Source organism: Pocillopora verrucosa, chromosome 1 (assembly GCF_036669915.1).
Source record: "Pocillopora verrucosa isolate sample1 chromosome 1, ASM3666991v2, whole genome shotgun sequence".
NCBI classification, from domain to species: domain Eukaryota; kingdom Metazoa; phylum Cnidaria; class Anthozoa; order Scleractinia; family Pocilloporidae; genus Pocillopora; species Pocillopora verrucosa.
Window position 1 is genome coordinate 27,506,350 of NC_089312.1, and position 16,699 is coordinate 27,523,048.

General features: G+C 37.9%; 1 protein-coding gene and 2 pseudogenes across 2 annotated transcripts; 2 read left to right on the plus strand and 1 right to left on the minus strand.

Annotated features, from left to right (window-relative positions):
• The first annotated feature begins 440 nt into the window (after window positions 1-440).
• On the plus strand, window positions 441-3,479 carry LOC131771667 (neuropeptide SIFamide receptor-like; annotated as a pseudogene).
• Window positions 3,480-3,918: 439 nt separating this feature from the next.
• LOC131771668 (ketohexokinase pseudogene) lies at window positions 3,919-5,716 on the minus strand (annotated as a pseudogene).
• A 3,288-nt stretch (window positions 5,717-9,004) lies between these two features.
• LOC131771596 (substance-K receptor-like) lies at window positions 9,005-15,531 on the plus strand. 2 transcript variants are annotated; one of them, XM_059087412.2, is made up of 3 exons: window positions 9,005-9,017; window positions 10,214-10,255; window positions 13,695-15,531. In XM_059087412.2, the coding sequence occupies exon 3, from the start codon at window positions 13,726-13,728 to the stop codon at window positions 14,887-14,889; it is 1,164 nt and encodes a 387-aa protein (XP_058943395.2). In that variant the 5' UTR covers window positions 9,005-9,017; window positions 10,214-10,255; window positions 13,695-13,725; the 3' UTR covers window positions 14,890-15,531. The 2 variants fall into 2 exon arrangements, with proteins under 2 accessions (XP_058943395.2, XP_058943394.2); XM_059087411.2 differs by lacking the exons at window positions 9,005-9,017; window positions 10,214-10,255 and adding an exon at window positions 12,914-13,170.
• Window positions 15,532-16,699: the final 1,168 nt, after the last annotated feature.

Below are 16,699 nucleotides of genomic sequence, written 5' to 3' on the forward strand. Positions count from 1 at the left end.
TAAGTAATGCCAGACCAGATGAGTATCGAATGTCAAAAAATGGAAAAAAAAAACAAAAAAATAGTGGTCCTAAAAAACAAGTATCCGAATATTTTGGATGAAAAATGTAAGAGCGATTTCTTCTCTATTTAATACGAACGCCGACTGCACTGAAGACAGAAAAGCCAATCTCGGGGAACAGGGAAACCGAATATTTACTGCCCCCTCACTAAGTTAGACAGGTAGGACTGCCTTAATTATTTTTGCATCTGGTCGCTTTATGGCTAGCTAATTTAGTGAATAAACAGAGGAGAATCGTGTTTATAATGTCGGCGTTTTTGTTTTAATTACTACTTATGTACACCAGCTATTTACATCAGCTGAAACACCTCTGAAATTTTAAATTACGAAATAAGCGGTGTAGTGTTTCATTACCAGGGAAAGAAACATTCTGCAAGTATATCAAGGCGGGGAATTGGCGGTGCAGTTTTACTTGGCCTCTTATGTCTTAGTTATTCACAAAGTATCTAGGGTCACAGGTGAGGCGGATAATAATTTTGTTTCAATCGAGAGTGATAACAGAACCCTTTGTTGGCAATGGTAGTTTTAGGAAACAACTCAATAGAATTTAAAGAACTGACCCCGTCGATAAGAATGAATTGCCTTTGAGGATTTAGTTTGGGATCGAGTTCTTAACATATCCTTGTACTTGAATGTCTAACAAATGGCGTCCCATTTCAAGTAGTTTCTTGCCACCTCTCCCAATTTTGTCACTTTGAGTCAATGCAATTGATGCATTTCGAAATCCATTGTTAAGGACACCGTGATTATCATTTTCAATCAGTAAACATGACCACAGAATTTGATTTTCGCCACAATTTTCTTTTCCTTCAAAAATCGTTCTTAGTCGTACATTGTTCTTTTCTCCTTTACCATTCTGGCTCTACTCTTAACGCAGAGTATCCTGTGTTTCTCTCTATTTTTCTGATCGGCCCAGTTTGCTTTATTTTAGAGCGAAAGAAATTTAAAAATGCTTTAAGACTACGGATATCAAATTTTAACGTTTAATTTTCGTCCTTTGAATCTGATATGTGTTGTCTAGCAACATTTGTCAAACAAATGTGCCCCTTAGCGGTTGTTATTACTTCAGCTGAAACGAAACCGCCTGACAATTGAATAATAACAATTTTTGACGTTTCTGTCCGAACTGTTCGAAGTCACTGAATTTTTTCTCGGTTGATTTCGGAACTGGTAAATCTGAAACTCAATTCTTTTGATTTCGACGTCGATATTTTCTTAGAAAAATAAATTAAAAGTTAGCAATCAGCAGAGTTAAGCAGGGCGAAATAGTCAGAATTTTCATCACCAAAAGCGAATATAATTTTCTCAAGTTAAAGCGGCCGTATCACCTGCCCAATTCCAATAAATTTTTAAACTAATGAACTGTTCTTATTTTGCTGCTATATACTACTATAATTTTCAAAATACATAGATTTGTTTCAATAAACTCCAAAACGCGACCAGGCGTAATTTAAAATTCGCTTTATTAGGATTTCATGAGTCACGTTTTAAAAGTTCGCTGTTGGTGCAAACTTAGTAGGAGATAAGTGGGTAAGCCTCGGTATCAAAACAAACAATGAAGCCACTTTGATTTTCACCCCACGGACAGATAAAGAATATTTAACATCTTTAACCTTTTTATTTCCTCCTTTAACTGAATATATGCATGTGACTGTATTCTATCGATTTGAGCCGACATCATAACCAGGCACGTTTGGTGTGGTGAATAAAATGAATGTGCAAAATGATAAATTTATGCACAGTTAATGATATGATTCTGGAAGTTTTTGATTATTCCGTTTTTATAGCGATTTGGTGCATTGTAATACTTATAACTTTCTCAGAGAACTGTCCAAGAGCATGTTTCTTCGTCGCTCTTGTTGAAGGCGAAACTATCTGTTTACCGTCAAAAGCAGGAAAAGGCTGAGCTAAAGAAAATTAAAATGTCTTAAACGATATTTGTGTGACAAAAGCCATAAGATTCTGTCATTTACTTGGACAATTCGTCGCTCATTGCTAAAAATGTGATGAAAAAAACAGGTAGCCTTTTTTGTCAAGATCAAGTGGGTATTGTCAGAGTGCCTTTGGGAAGATATCCGATCGAAGAAACATGCAATTTTCATTGCAGATCTTGGTTTTATTCAGACGGACTGGAAGGACCCTCCATGAGTAAAGAGAGCTCTCTGAAGACTCCATGAATAATCAGTCAGGCCTAGACGACTTTTATCCTCTCTCAGAATGCCCAGCAGAAGAAGAAATGAACAACTCGCAGAAGCTATTCGTTCAGGAAAAACTAAATTTGATTGCCACAGTCATTTCTTTATTCAGCAACATTGTCGTTATCTGGACCATGCGAAAGAATCCACGAATGCGAAATTTAACACACCAATTGATCGTCAACATGGTTATGGCAGATATCCTCATTACAGTCTTTCCCATGCCTTACAAACTGTAGGCTCAAATAACAGGCAGCGACGCGGTAATGTTTGGTGGATTGCCAGGAATGGTTATCTGCAAACTGGTGGGTTACAGTCAAAATGTTTCCATCGATTGTTCTGTCCTGACCTTGACGGCAATTTCCATGGAAAGGTTTACGGTGGTCATGTGTCCTTTCAAGAGAGCCACTTTGAACCATAAAGCACGATATACTGTCATCCCTATTTGGATCATTTCCATTGTGATGTGTTCGCCTCTTCTTTACGTAAACCAGTTACTGGAATACGAAGGGAAGTTTTTCTGCCACGAAGAATGGACTCCGTTGTTGATTTCAGAAATATACTCCCCCAGCCGGAGTTACACCGTCACACATTTTGCATTGAATTATGTTTTACCTCTCATCTTCATAACAGTTCTGTACTCCTGTATAACGTCATGCTCGACCTTACTCGGCCGCTAGAAAGAAACTTGTGAGGATGCTAAGAGTTATCGTATGTCTCTTTGGCTTCCTTATCACGTTGTATTTCTACTTCTGTTTTACAGCAAGAAATACCTAGTACGCCCCATTCCAGAAACCGTGATTTTCTATTGCCTTTTTGTCGGACACACTAGCAGCGCCGTAAACCCTTGTATTTATTTTGCCATTCAGCAGGTTATACGCTCCATCTGCCGTGGGAGATCTTCACCCTTGTTAGGATGTATTATTCTACACAGATCATCATTCAACCTGCAGGTTAATTCTGGTCTTGTAGATCAGACAGAAAGTCCTTCAAATGTAGAAATGACGTACAGAAATCAATTTCTAGAGTTTGGCACCACAACTCAAGTTGTCATAAGAAATGTAAGCCGCATATATTATGAAAACGTATTGTAAACATCTGATCTTCATGATATTCACAACTCGGTCAATCACTTGTTCCCAGTTTTCACCCGTTTCTCCACACACTGCATTCTCGTTATTTCAGGCTACATGAAATGTTTTGTGTAGGACTGAGGATTTTCATTTTTCGGGATCTTGATATCCATGAATTATTTTCGATATATGATTCGAGTGGCACTGTAAGCCGAAGTGTCAAAAAAGGGAACGAGTTTCTGTTCATCTGTTCGTAACGATGGGCAACAAAAGCTCGTTCTAAGCACGTTTGCTTAGGCAGTGGTACAAAGCTTTCAAATGGCATCTTTTGGAAAAGGTTAACCAATTATGAATTCAATTCGGTCATGGTACCATCACAGCAATATTTCTGTACTTCGGCTATCGATTTCTTCTCTTTTCTAACCTTCCCCGTTAGAATCATGAACAGGAGTACCCAAATTATTAAGGTTAGGAATTCTACTCAGAAAATATTTTAATAATTTTAAAGGGACGACTGGTAACAACTGTATTTTTCTCCTGTGCCATGTAAAGCTTTCTAAGACAGATTGTTTATCAGAAAGTCAGGAGGTTCTCCAGGAGAGATCTGTTCAGAAGAGAGTTCGTAAAGAATAGTTAAACGCTAAAAGCTAAGTAGCGTTTAATGGCATTGAATCCGAATGACCAGCAGAAAATATACCGGTATGTGAGTCTCTCAAAAGTTTCTAAAAAGTTGCCAGTCGGCAAACTCATTAAACTTGTCGAATCCATTGGATTTTGCTTTGCAGAGTGTATTTCATCCTAAAGCATATATTAACATGGTTTCTAAGGAGAATTCTACCAGATAATCAAGAGGTCAAAAATGCTATTTGGCTGGATGACAAATCTTTTGTGCATGGCGAGAACGCAAAAGACTCAAATCATACTTCAAACGATGTTATAATGAGTATTCTAGCTCATGCTAAGCGACAACAACGTCTTCACGGTTGCTGTTACCTCAGATAGAAATTGACCAATGGAAGACCGGTCAGAGTTTTAATCGTAGCAGGAAGATAATGAAACAAAACGTAAATTTTTGGTTTTTTTTTTTCAATTTACGCTTTGCCTTTACTTTCTATTAAAAGTGTTCCCGTGTGCGAAAAGACGTTTACATTCTCTTTTGATACACAATCTGCATTACAATTTGATGAACTCATAACAATTATGACTGTCCATTATAAAAGCGCTTCCCTTCCTTTGTGTCACCGCAATATATACATCAAAACTTAAGACCACAAAAGCGACCTAGATCCCGTCATTCCCGGCCCCAAGGGATCTTTTGCAAACAGCTTGATAAACTTTCAGGATATAGTTCCCGCGTACAGATATTTTAGTTTAGAAATTAGCGAAGAAATTCATAGTTTGTTCTCTCGGAAAAATGCGTCCACGAGCCCATCATTTCCGTTCATACCGCATTTAAACCCTGCCAGTTTACAAGCAAAAGTCAACGTATCATTCAGTGAAGATCCTTGCATGAGGCTCCAAATGGCACCGGCAACAAATGTGTCCCCGGCTCCAAGGGTATCAGTAACTTTCTCAGGTGGGAAGGCATCGCTGTGGGTTTCCATATTTTCCGGCCCGATTCCATCTGCACCTTTTATTCCCCAGGGACATATAACTGTGGCACCTTTCTTACATTTCGTATGTAGCGATTTAACGGTCTCAGAAGGCGAGGAAAAACCCATGAATTGGCCAAAATCTTTGCTTACGAAAACGACATCAGCTTTATCAAGCAACAATAAAAGACTGTTTCTTGGTTTTTCCAACTCTACGGAAACAATGATTTTGTTCTTTGGTAGTTGAGCGGAATTAAAATCTTCAACAGCGGAGATCATCTTCACAATCTCGTCTTCATTCCTTCTGCCTTCAAAGTGAATCCAGTCGTAGCCCGACAAGTCGAGTTTTTCAAAGGTGTCGTTTGTTAACTCTGGAAGGTTATTTCTTGAATGGACGACCGTTCTGCTGCCAGTTGTCAAGCTGAGCGTTACAAACGAAGTTGGAGTTCCACAGCCTCTATGGCGAACACAATTATCATATCGTACCCCCCTCTCGAGCAAATGTTTGCAAATAAAGTCAGCCTCCCCGCCATGTGACATTGAACCAAGAAACTCGCACTCCATTCCCAACTTAGCTAATATCGAGGCATTCGTACAAGCATTGCCTCCCGTTTGCCATCTCTGTGAAATTGCTCTGAGATCTTCGTCCTCTTCCGGATAACGTTCACATGTGTTCACAATATCAAGGGCGATTAAACCCACACAAAGGATTCGTCGACGACCCATAACGGTTTAGTCTATATTGTTGAAACTCTCAGGGCAAGATGGTATTCATAGGTATTGTGCCACAGATAAAAAAAAGTAGCGAGTATATGATTCGAGTGGCACTGTAGGCCGAAGTGTCAAAGAAGGAAACGTGTTTCTGTTCACCTGTTCGTAACGATGGGCAACAAAAGCTCGTTCTAAGCAATTTTTCAATTTGATACTCCAGCACGTTTGTTTAGGCAGTGGCACAAAAAGCTTTCGAATGGCATCTTTGAGAACAATTAATAAACACGGGGTTAGCATGGATGGCAACGAATCTTCTGGGCGCGATCAAAATTGACATTGATATTGTTGACATGGCGGAACACCAGACGCGATCCAAACGAAAAACGTTGAACTTTCCTTTTTACGGGGTGCGGGCTTAATATGAATAGAAATGATATTCCTGTGGCTAGATTTTTTTCGCTTCAGAACGACATAAATTCAGGCAGTAGTAGAGCCATATATAGGGACAATGTGTGAGAAGAGAAAACTATCATGTGCTAATTTACTTCGATTATCGCTGATAAAAAAGTTCGAAATATTGTTCCTGGAAATATAAATGTTGGAACGAGCTATCGCAGGGAAGCTCCAAAACCTCGTCGATTCATCGTTATGATATGTGGAAGCGTGCGATGTAACTGCGACCTCTCAAAAGAACGAAGTGCGATATTCGTTTGCATTACTTTTGCATAGTATTACATATCAGCGTTGTTTCAGTTCGTCCACTTGTACCTGTTGCGATCAGCGACTGTAACTGTTATTAATCGCTGAGATTATTTCTTTAACTAGCGTCTAACTACAACTGCCACTTGTTGTACATAGTAATTTAGTATTATAAACTGAGTTGATAACGTGAATTGGTCACCGTAAAGATTTCCAAAGCCCACATTTCGAGCGTTAGCCTTCCGTCAGAGTATTCTGTTATATTCTGGTTTTTGGCTGGTACGCACAGGCGTTGTGATCAGTTTTGAAAATCCGACAATCCTGAATGAATAATAACAAATTTTTTAGGCAAGAGGCCGTCTGTTTTTGGCCTGCTTGTTCTCTTGGTTTTATGTTAGCGTTTTTGATGTCATTTTTAATGGATAATTACGAGGTACATGAGGTATAATTCCTGAGGTACATGGTATTATAAATATTTCTAACATAAGCCGCAAGTAGGCCTAGAACATACGGTCTCGAGATTGATATAATAGTTTCACCCGAATTATGAGATAATTGTTTTCTTTCAGCACAAGAAGAGTTAGGGTCGGGGAGATGTTAGGGACTGGAGTCGAATTAATGGTATGTTGATATTTAATTTTGGTTGACGAGTGTTATACAATTATAATAACGGTCATTGTGGCTCAGTTTAAATCGAAAGGCATTAAACGAAATAGATGAATACTCCTCAAGAAACTGATAGAAGCAAATCAATAGTATTTAAATTTTAAATTTTTCTCTTCTAAACTGTACTTAAATCATCCATTCATCATGAATGATAAACAGCAGCTCTCTACAAGAGAGTTAAGTTAACTCTTAAAAGATCCATGATTATTCTCTCACCAACCATCTGTTCCGCGCTATTTAAAGCAGATATCTTTTATCGAAATTAGATGGACGCGGCTCATAGTTTTATTCCTAATTATTGTATAAAGATATATCTCAGTATAAGTGTGGCCTCTTCATCCCTTAGGGTAAGAGGCTGCGCTGATTTTGTAGCACTATGATGTAGATTGCGATCAGAGGAGTTCTATTTTTGACCATTAATTTAAAATTTGCAGCTGCCTTTATCCTCCCCTAACATGATGTTTTGTTGATGAGGTTCCTTGCCCCAGCTATTTTAGCGGGCACGTTCCTTCTGCATTCAAAATCAAAGATGTACTAAAATCGTTTAGTTTTTTTATTATGCTCTTGTAAACAATATAAAACTGATATGAAGTTTGGTCCCAATTCTTTAACTTATTGGTTATTTGATGTGCCAGAGTATATGAAATATGCATTGATTTCGACTGCTTTTATTCAAATAATGTTTACTTTTGTATTTTTCATACTCCAATGCTCTGTAGGTATCGAGCTTAAATTAAAAGTTCCTGCTAAGCTCTTACTTAACTAGTAGAGAAGCCTTGACTATGCTCTGTTCTGTTGTAAAGCACGCAGGAAGCGGCTACAATACAAAAGAAGTCTAGGGGGAAACACGAGACGTACTTCTTGAGTGCTCTAGCCGATTCCTAAATGCTTTACAACAGAACAGAGCACAGTCAAGGCTTCTGTATTTGTTTTATAATAAGAATCCGTTAAATCCCCCAAGAATTACTTTCAATTTTCAAAACAAACTTTATTTTCAAAGCGAATAACAGTGTCGTCAGCATGCTCTATACTCTCATAAAGCACGCTACAATAAGCCAATCAGAATCCCTGTTAGAATGGTTCAAACAATCTGATTGGCTGTACAAGACTAAAGCTGTCAAAAGTGTCAAACCATCAAAGTTCACAATCTGCGATAGTTTACAAACTAAAATAGTTCGGCAGGTCGATTTTAACGCTTTTGCCTGAAGTTTTTAATACAGAATCTTCAAGTGAAATGTTCAGTGAACTTCAGCCGAATTATGGCTCACAAAAAACACGCGAGTTTTTTCACATGACAAGGTAGAAAACAAACTGTTTAACTGAATTTATTCTTTCCAAAGATCATCATAAGGTAATAGGTTTGTAGTGTCAATAATTGTTACACTTAAAACGTTAAAAACCCATTGTTGTTTCAAGAGGTCCATTAGTTGAGCCACAGGTGAACAAACTTTATCCCCAGGCTACCACGTTGGTCGATGGCATTTTGACAAAAGAAGTGAGTTCCTACTCGTTTATCAACCCACTGGTATTTCATTTTATCGTGATTATCTCCGCGCACGGGTGAAGTATCTTTAAAGAGATACCTTTTTTCATTAATCGCAGGTAAGACGTTTACTGTGTATTTACACAAAAGGAAAATAGAAGGACGTTACTTTCTCTTGATTTACTTGAAAAGTAATCTACTCATGCTTTACAATGTATTTACACCAGAGACAGTAATGTAATATTATATTCTCTTGAACTCAGCCATCATTATAGATTAACAGAGTTTTGAGGAGAGGAACTTTTTCGTAAGGTTATCTGTATACCATCAAGCTCGTGACAAATGTTGTATTGCTGAGGGCTGACAATTATCCTAAGATGTAACCAAATCCTGAGTCCACCTTTTACTTTCAAGGAAGACTGTTAGGCTGCGTCGCCAACTCGGCAGGTGGAAAAAATAAAGATCTATAACCCACCTTGAGGAGCTTAATTTTAAAAGCTGAAGCTCTTTAGCGAATGTTAGCCCTGCGTTGAAACAAGTAAGTGCGCCATTATTTGTTATGTCTCTCCGCCTGCTTTGTCCTTCAGTGAAACCAAGAAGGTAGGGCGCCCCAAACTGAACAAAAAATTTCAACAGCGAGTACCAGCTAAAATTCAGACTTTACCATTTCATATTTATTTCAAACGTAACTTGGATCCAATAGACTTCTCTTTCGGTAGCGGTAGCCTCTTTGTTTACTAAAACAGGTGCTTGCGGAAAACCTCCTGTAGTTTCAACGTATATTTTATATTGTCGGATAAATCTATCGTTTAAAAATCGTGGGCACTTCACGTTGTTAAATCGTGTACAACACAATCCCGAGCAAGACTTTTTCTAGTAGGCATGTTAGACGACAAACTGTCACATGCTGCGCGAAATGCACCTACAGCGTCTTTAAGTTCAGTGCAATCAAATTTTTCTAAAACAATCTTCAGCCATAACAGAGGAAAACAAAAAGAGAGAGGCTCAAAACAGCTGCATAAGAAGCCAATTATATAAATTAAGGCTTTTGGTTGGTTGTTGTCAATGGTTGTTGTCATTGCGCAACTTACCAAAACCCAAATCAGATGACATTAGTAAGAATGTATGTACTAAGAAGACTGGCATGTGTTACCAATGGTCACGCTGTGCCCGTCAAATAAAAACTACACCATATCTTAACCTTTTATACCCTAATATCAATATACATATTCTCCATACTGTTCTCTATACATTTCCTGAATTGCTGACAAGAAGAAGTTGTTTAAAAATCACGAGCTTCTTTAGTTGGGCATGATCACATCCTCTATACTCATGACCTCAATGAGTGATCCAGGGTGATACTGCACGTAGAAATTAGATGCTAGCTCTCTCTTGATACTAGTGACTCTAAAGGGTCCAAGATTTCATTTCCCTGGTTGATTTCTTCACCGCTTCACCCGCTGTTACCAGATGTTTCTCACTAAATTTTTTTCTAGTTTTTTGGTAACTTCATGTCTTAGAATTTTTTGTTGAGCTTAGTGAGGGGCCCTGAAGTTTTAGGTTATTAATCGCGATTGATATGATCGTGTAAAATCCAAACACCACTTCACTAACTCCGTTGGTTTTCTTTTGTTTTTCCATTTGTACGCTGTTTTGTTTAAGAATCTTATTATTTTACATCGCTTGCGAGGAATGCTTTAGTGTAAAAATGTACCTGTTCGTATTGGGTTTCAGTTCGGTCTCATAGATCGCAGTTCAAATCCAGTGCAGCCTAAGGTAAGCCCAGCCGCAAATGTAAGTTTTATTCGTTAAGTTCCCGCTATCCTTTTCTTTAGCTTTATTTTAAAGTTTTGTGTTTTTATAACTATCAGTTTTATTTTTAACCGCATTTAAATCGATTTGCCGTAAACGGAGTTGCCGTCAGGGCAAAATCTTGAAAAAAAAAAGCGACTTAATAACGATTTATTGCTGATGGTTTCCCTTATGACAATACTTAATCAACATAAGAATCCTCTATAACTTAAAAGTGGCGTTTTTAACGAAGGAAGACTAATAAAAGAAGCAAACTGACTTAGCGTTAAATCAGATATTTCTTTAAACTCACAACTCAGTTTAAGATGGGAAAAGCTTTTGAATGGATGGATCCCTATGTGTTTTACATAATTTAGTCGGAATTTCTCTGCCCGGAACAAAATTACATATATATCCTTTTGCCTGGAGGTATATGATGAAAAAGTAATTTCGAATGATTGCGGTGAGATGCGATGCTTAAATAATTTTGAATAACAACTTAACATAATTAGCATATGCTATGACAAAGGTTTCATATTCTCTTTAGCCTTGGGAAACTTCCTGACAATTAGCCTGGCGAGGAGTCACATAAAGACAGTATGTCTAGCTGATGTCGGCATGCACAATGCTGATGATGGCTAGTCAAATTAATTGAAACTGAAATTCTCCTGAGCCCAAATGGAAGAGTTTAATTTGCAAAAAGTTCAAATCAAGCAGTCGATGAGCGTTCCTTTTCTCAACTAATCAATAAAAAGCTGAAGCTTTACATATGGTAAATCAAACCGCCAGCGCCGAAAGCGCCATACTTGAATATGTCGTATGCAAATGCTGAATCTTAACAATCACTTAATTTAAATAATTTGTTCGCAATAGCGAACAAAAACTTCCAGTTGCACTATCGCAAAAGGTGAACTTCGTTTTGATTTTACAAAACATCTCAAGCCATCCTGTTTTGTTTTCGGCTTTTTTCTTAATTTTTTTAATGGAACAGAATCAAGACGTTATCGCCTGAAAAAATCTTTGTCTGAGCATAATGTAGTTAATCTGATCGCTTTTCATCTTGGGCTACTCGCAAATTCTGAAGGAAAATTGACACTCTAGATACATTAAAGTATTCGTAGTTTTTCGTTCTTGTCACCTTTAATTCCCTTTATTAATTCCCGTTAGCGCCAACAGTTCGAATTATCTGACCAGTGAGTGACTGACAGAGCCAAAACGATTGTACTGCTTGTTTAGACAATTTAATTGAATGGCGCCTGCCTTATACTTAGCCATTGGGCACAGCAAGGAAGCTAATACATCTCCAAAAATTAGCTGAAAGCCCAATGAATATAATCACTTTATGTAAATTGCGATATCTATCCTGAAATGATTTAAATTTGGACTGAATTGCCTAGCCAGTGGATTAGCCACGGGCAATAAGCACAGCAATTGGGGCTTTTACTTTATACAGCAATACTCTTCAAGTACTCGACACTTCATCAAGGTCTGGAAAAATCTTGAATGGAAAATATTAATGAATGACTGGCTATGGGTAAAAAGTGAGTGCACATTTAATGTGACATTGATAGGTAATGTTCACTTGGCTCACCTTTTGAAGAAAAAATATCTATCATTCTACATCATGCTTTTGTCAGTTCAGTCACTGCCTGACAAATAATCATATTTCATCTCAATGGTTCTGGAAGCTCCAATAAAGGACCATGACATTTCCACTCCTCAATCCGGATTTAAGAAATGTATCGTTAGTATGCTTGCTAAGGATTCATGTTTGTATAGTAAGTCCAGTTTACAGCTCCATTGTATTTCAATTAATAGAAATTGGTCAAGGGATAAAAATGTTGTCAGGTTAAATTTTAGACACAGTTGGTGATCTAGTACAGGTCCAAAAAATTACGCTGCACTTGCTACGCCACGAGAGTTCACAGAATGCTCATTTACATAAACTTGATTCCCCGTCGGGCTCGTGCTATATACAAGGTTATAATCACCCGGGCAGCGCACGAAACATATCTGTTTATGGAAAATTTAAAGAGCTTGCTTTCAATTCTTCGGAGCTTTATTCTTAAGGATCTCGAAAGAGATTTATTTTTGAAATTCCGAGTGTAATTCAATTGTCCGGTATTTCTTTCTTCTTTTTGTTGAGACAAACTTAAGTGTTTCTTTTCTTGTCGAGATGTCAGTTTCGATAAAAACAACAGTCATGAAAATTTGACATCAGCCGCCATACAAGTATTTCAAAAGGGATTTGATCATAAAGAGAACGAATCGATAAATCCATATTTTTTATGTACAAAGAGGAACAAAACAATTCGATATTAGTTGTTTGGAGCATAACGTTTCTGTGAAAAAATACATTGATACAAAACGCCAAGTAAATACGTACCCTAACTAATAATAGCACTATGGTTTTAAAAGCCGGTTGGCAGATGACAGTTAATGGTTCATTCGTGACATGTTATGCACATCTAACGCAGAAATTTGTATTCACGCTGCTGGTTCGTATCTCTTTAAACAATGTATAACTGCTTTGTGATTGTCATTTCGTGATTGTAAGTTATTTCTGGTCAAGTGATCGACGAGAAAGTGTGTAAAATGCGTCTCGATCTTGAATACATCAGGGCAAAGAAAGAGATTGCGAAAGGCCATTAGGATTATGATAACAGCCATTCAGAATCCACACCCTAAGGAAATAATAACAAATGAGATAAAAATACAACTGTCCATCATTTTCTGTCATGTGAGAGACCATTGTTCTTGAATTTGCAGCTGGCAAAACAGTTGCTTAACTAGAGCTCTATCTCTGCCAAAAGAAGAGGAACCATTTTGGTTCAAAAATGAGAATAGCTATGAACAATGCAGCGGAAAGATAGGCAACATGACCATGAGTCACGTAATGAGTAAGTCTCTAATGAGGAGAGTGTGGATAAGTAGAGGAACACGTAGCTGGACTCTTTAAGCAAATATATATGTGGAGCATTTGTACTCCTTTACTTTCATATAGCTGCAAATTACAGTCAGTAGATATGTCTCCGTGTGGTAAAGTTGTTATTATATCCATAGTTAACTAGTTGTTTATACACGGCTTGCCACTGTGACTCTAAAAGGTAAATAACGAAAACCCCGGCGATGAAAAGATTGAGGAGAATCGTTAACATCGAGAAAAAAAAATTGCAAGCCTATTGTATGGCAGAAGATGATTACGGTAAAGTCGATTAGTTTAGTCCCATCTATGACTTAAAAGGTTTAAAATGTGAAATTTCAAACAGAAGTCCTCTCTCAACTCGTTGATATTTAATTTTTTTGCTTGTTGTTATCCGAGAACAGATCGAACGAGTATTTCACACGAAGCAGCTATTGTTAATCTCAGGATAAGACTCAATTTTCACATTTTTTTTTTTGTGTGTATCATATTCTGTTTCAGCTAAAACAAGAAGCGATAGAAACAAAACAACATGAGCTTTGTGAATACTAATCAAACCAACGACACCTTTTCTGATGAAGACGACTATTATTTAGATGATGGCTGCCCTCCGAGTAAGGAAGCAACGAGGCTTCAATATTTGACCAAAGTCATGATGTACGCCCTTATGATAGTGGTGTCCTTGATCGGAAATGTCTTGATAATATCTGTTACTCGACGCACCCGAAGTATGCAGAAGGTAGCTTTCCACTTTGTTGTAAACATGGCCATCGCCGATCTCGTTACCACGTTGATTAACATGCCGGAAGCCTTGACGGTTGAGATACGAAATTCAGATGACTGGTTGGTAACAGGAGACGCAGGAGTCATTCTCTGTAAGCTATTGCCCTTGTGCCAAGACGTCTGTGCGTTTTGCTCTATTCTTAGCTTACTAGCGATTGCACTGGACAGGTTCCTCGCCATCTGCTTGCCTCTTAAGAGAATCATGACAGGAAGAATCGCTAAGGTTATTATTGTAAGTACTTGGCTGATTCCTTGCCTTTCAAGTGCCCCAATGTTGGTAGCAAACATTGTCGTAGAAGATCATGGACAGTTTTTTTGTATTGAAAAGTGGCCAGTTCCTTTCGACGACGAAAAGACAGCAAGGGATTACACAATAATTCTGTTTGTGCTCTTCTACGCTCTTCCATTAATAATCATATCAACTTTGTACAGTTGCGTCATCTATAAGATCTGGCGAAGGAGGGCTCCAGGACACCGCTTGGCCTCAACTACTCGACTTTACACCCGTAGCAGAAAAAAAGCATTAAAAATGTTCATGGCAATCGTTCTTTGTTTCGCACTTTGCTGGCTTCCGTATCACGTCTTGTTCTTTTTAGAGACCTTCGATACGGACTTTTACAAATGTGGAGTGCCTCTAACTGCGGCCTTTGTTTCTTTTTTTCTCTCCCATGCCTTAAGTGCACTGAACCCATGCATATACCTGATATTCAACAAAGACTATCGAACTGGGGTAAAGCGTTTGCTAGGATCCTGTGCTAAGTGGTCAGATACGGTACACCCTGAATTTAACACTGGTAGTGATATTAACACACAAACAGGCGTCCAGGAGGATCGGGAGATGACCACGTTTCAAGCTCAAAGTCCTCAAAGCGGCATCAGAAACTCATCACTGAGAACAATAAAAAAAAAGTAGCAATCAAAATGATCCTAATTTCAAAGCACCTATGGTTAGGTTCAATCTTGGTTTCAAATATTTATCATGAACATGGTATACGCTCGATTCCAGAAACATTGACATTGGAAAAGCGTTAGACAATAAATTCTGAAATCCAACTAAATGGGTACGCTTGTGTAAAAGATAATAGCTATAATTATTGTTCTCGGCGAAAGATGGATGCCATTCACACATTCCTGATAGAAAAGAATTATTTTAAAAAAATTATTTCAGTCTTCAAATTTAACTAATGATTTATGTAAATCATAATTACCGTATTCCGTGGTTCAAGCATTTAAGGTTTCCACATTTTTGCAACTGAGTGAGTATATCATAATCGCTGGCTAACTGAACCGAGTGTGATAAGCCAAGTATTGTTAATTTTTGGAGCAGCTTAGGAAAAACAAAATAGCTTACTGTCTCGCTGCCGCTACCTACCTGATTATTTCGATGAAAGAAGCAGCAGATAAAATGAGTACGGTTGACCAGGAACATCCAGAAGTTCTTAATTCTTATCCGCAAGAAGGAACTTCTGTAATCACAAGTCGCTTTACTAGCATTGCGCGGCGAGAGTATATTTTCTACCGGCCGCACGTCCACATATGCGAATTGTATCTTTTGTTGAGGTGTGTGTGGTTGATACGAAATAAAGTTTTCATCTGAACTTCGATGGGCGATTTTTAATCATTGGAGACCCAAGCTATGCTATCCCTTCCACGGAAGTCACAAAATATGAAAGTTACGTCGGTAGTGTTTTCTTGAAACTCAAGTAAATTTCTGTATCACTCACACAAATACGTTGCCGAAGTTGTAAGCGTAATTTGAAAGGCATGTAGCAGTACATAATAACGAGGGCTAGTGGCGCATGTGAGTGTTCCAAGGAAAAAAATGAAAACAATTTTCAGTAATAGAATACAGTGGAATACTGCGTATGGTGATGTGCGGGAAGAATTTCTAGTTCGTTTTTCAACAAGAAAACAAATCCACTTCGAAGGGATCCTTTGAAGATTTTTAAATGTAGATTGCTCTGGATTGAAGAAGAAGCTAGTTTGAAAAAAGAACCAATAATAACAACTGCAGAAATGAAAACGACGGTAGAAAGAGGCAGCTATGGTTGAAATATTTGTGGTTTTAAAGAAAACGATACAACTGATACAATAAGAAAATAGTCGAATTTAAACTTATTGCTCAAAGAGTTAATAGGGTTATTCATTCTCATTTGAGCTTTTGTCCTCGTTTCATTGTAACATAATGCCTAGCTTTTCAGTCTTTTTTGGGTTGTTCGTTTTCTCTTAAAGGAAGGCGATTTGGCGTTGTTAAAGCGGACAGTGTTAAGAGCACCTTATCTCCTCCCTTCTCTTCGCGTTTGGGCCACACCCTAATCAATCTTTTTCTAAATCGAAAAAGGACATCACATTTTCAAAGAAATATTGATATCTGGACTACATGTGCAACCTAAAGTGCAAACTCATTTACATTCACGGTTAATTTGGAATAATTATAGTCGTTAGACGATCGTACCCTTTGGTACCCTTTTTCGTAGGGAGGAAATCAGGGTAAATTTTTGTTTTGTCACTGGCTAACCTTGGTCCACGTGACCAGGGTTAGTGACAAAGGCTCCAGAATCATTACATTGCATTTTAACTTTATTCCATGGAGTTTTTACTCTAAAACGATGTGCACCAAACATATATTTAGGGCAAACGGAAAAGTGTCGTCAGTGTTATCTTGGTATGGCTTCCTCCCTCCTACGCCTGTGATCTAAGAAGACGTTTCCTGTAGTCTCAAA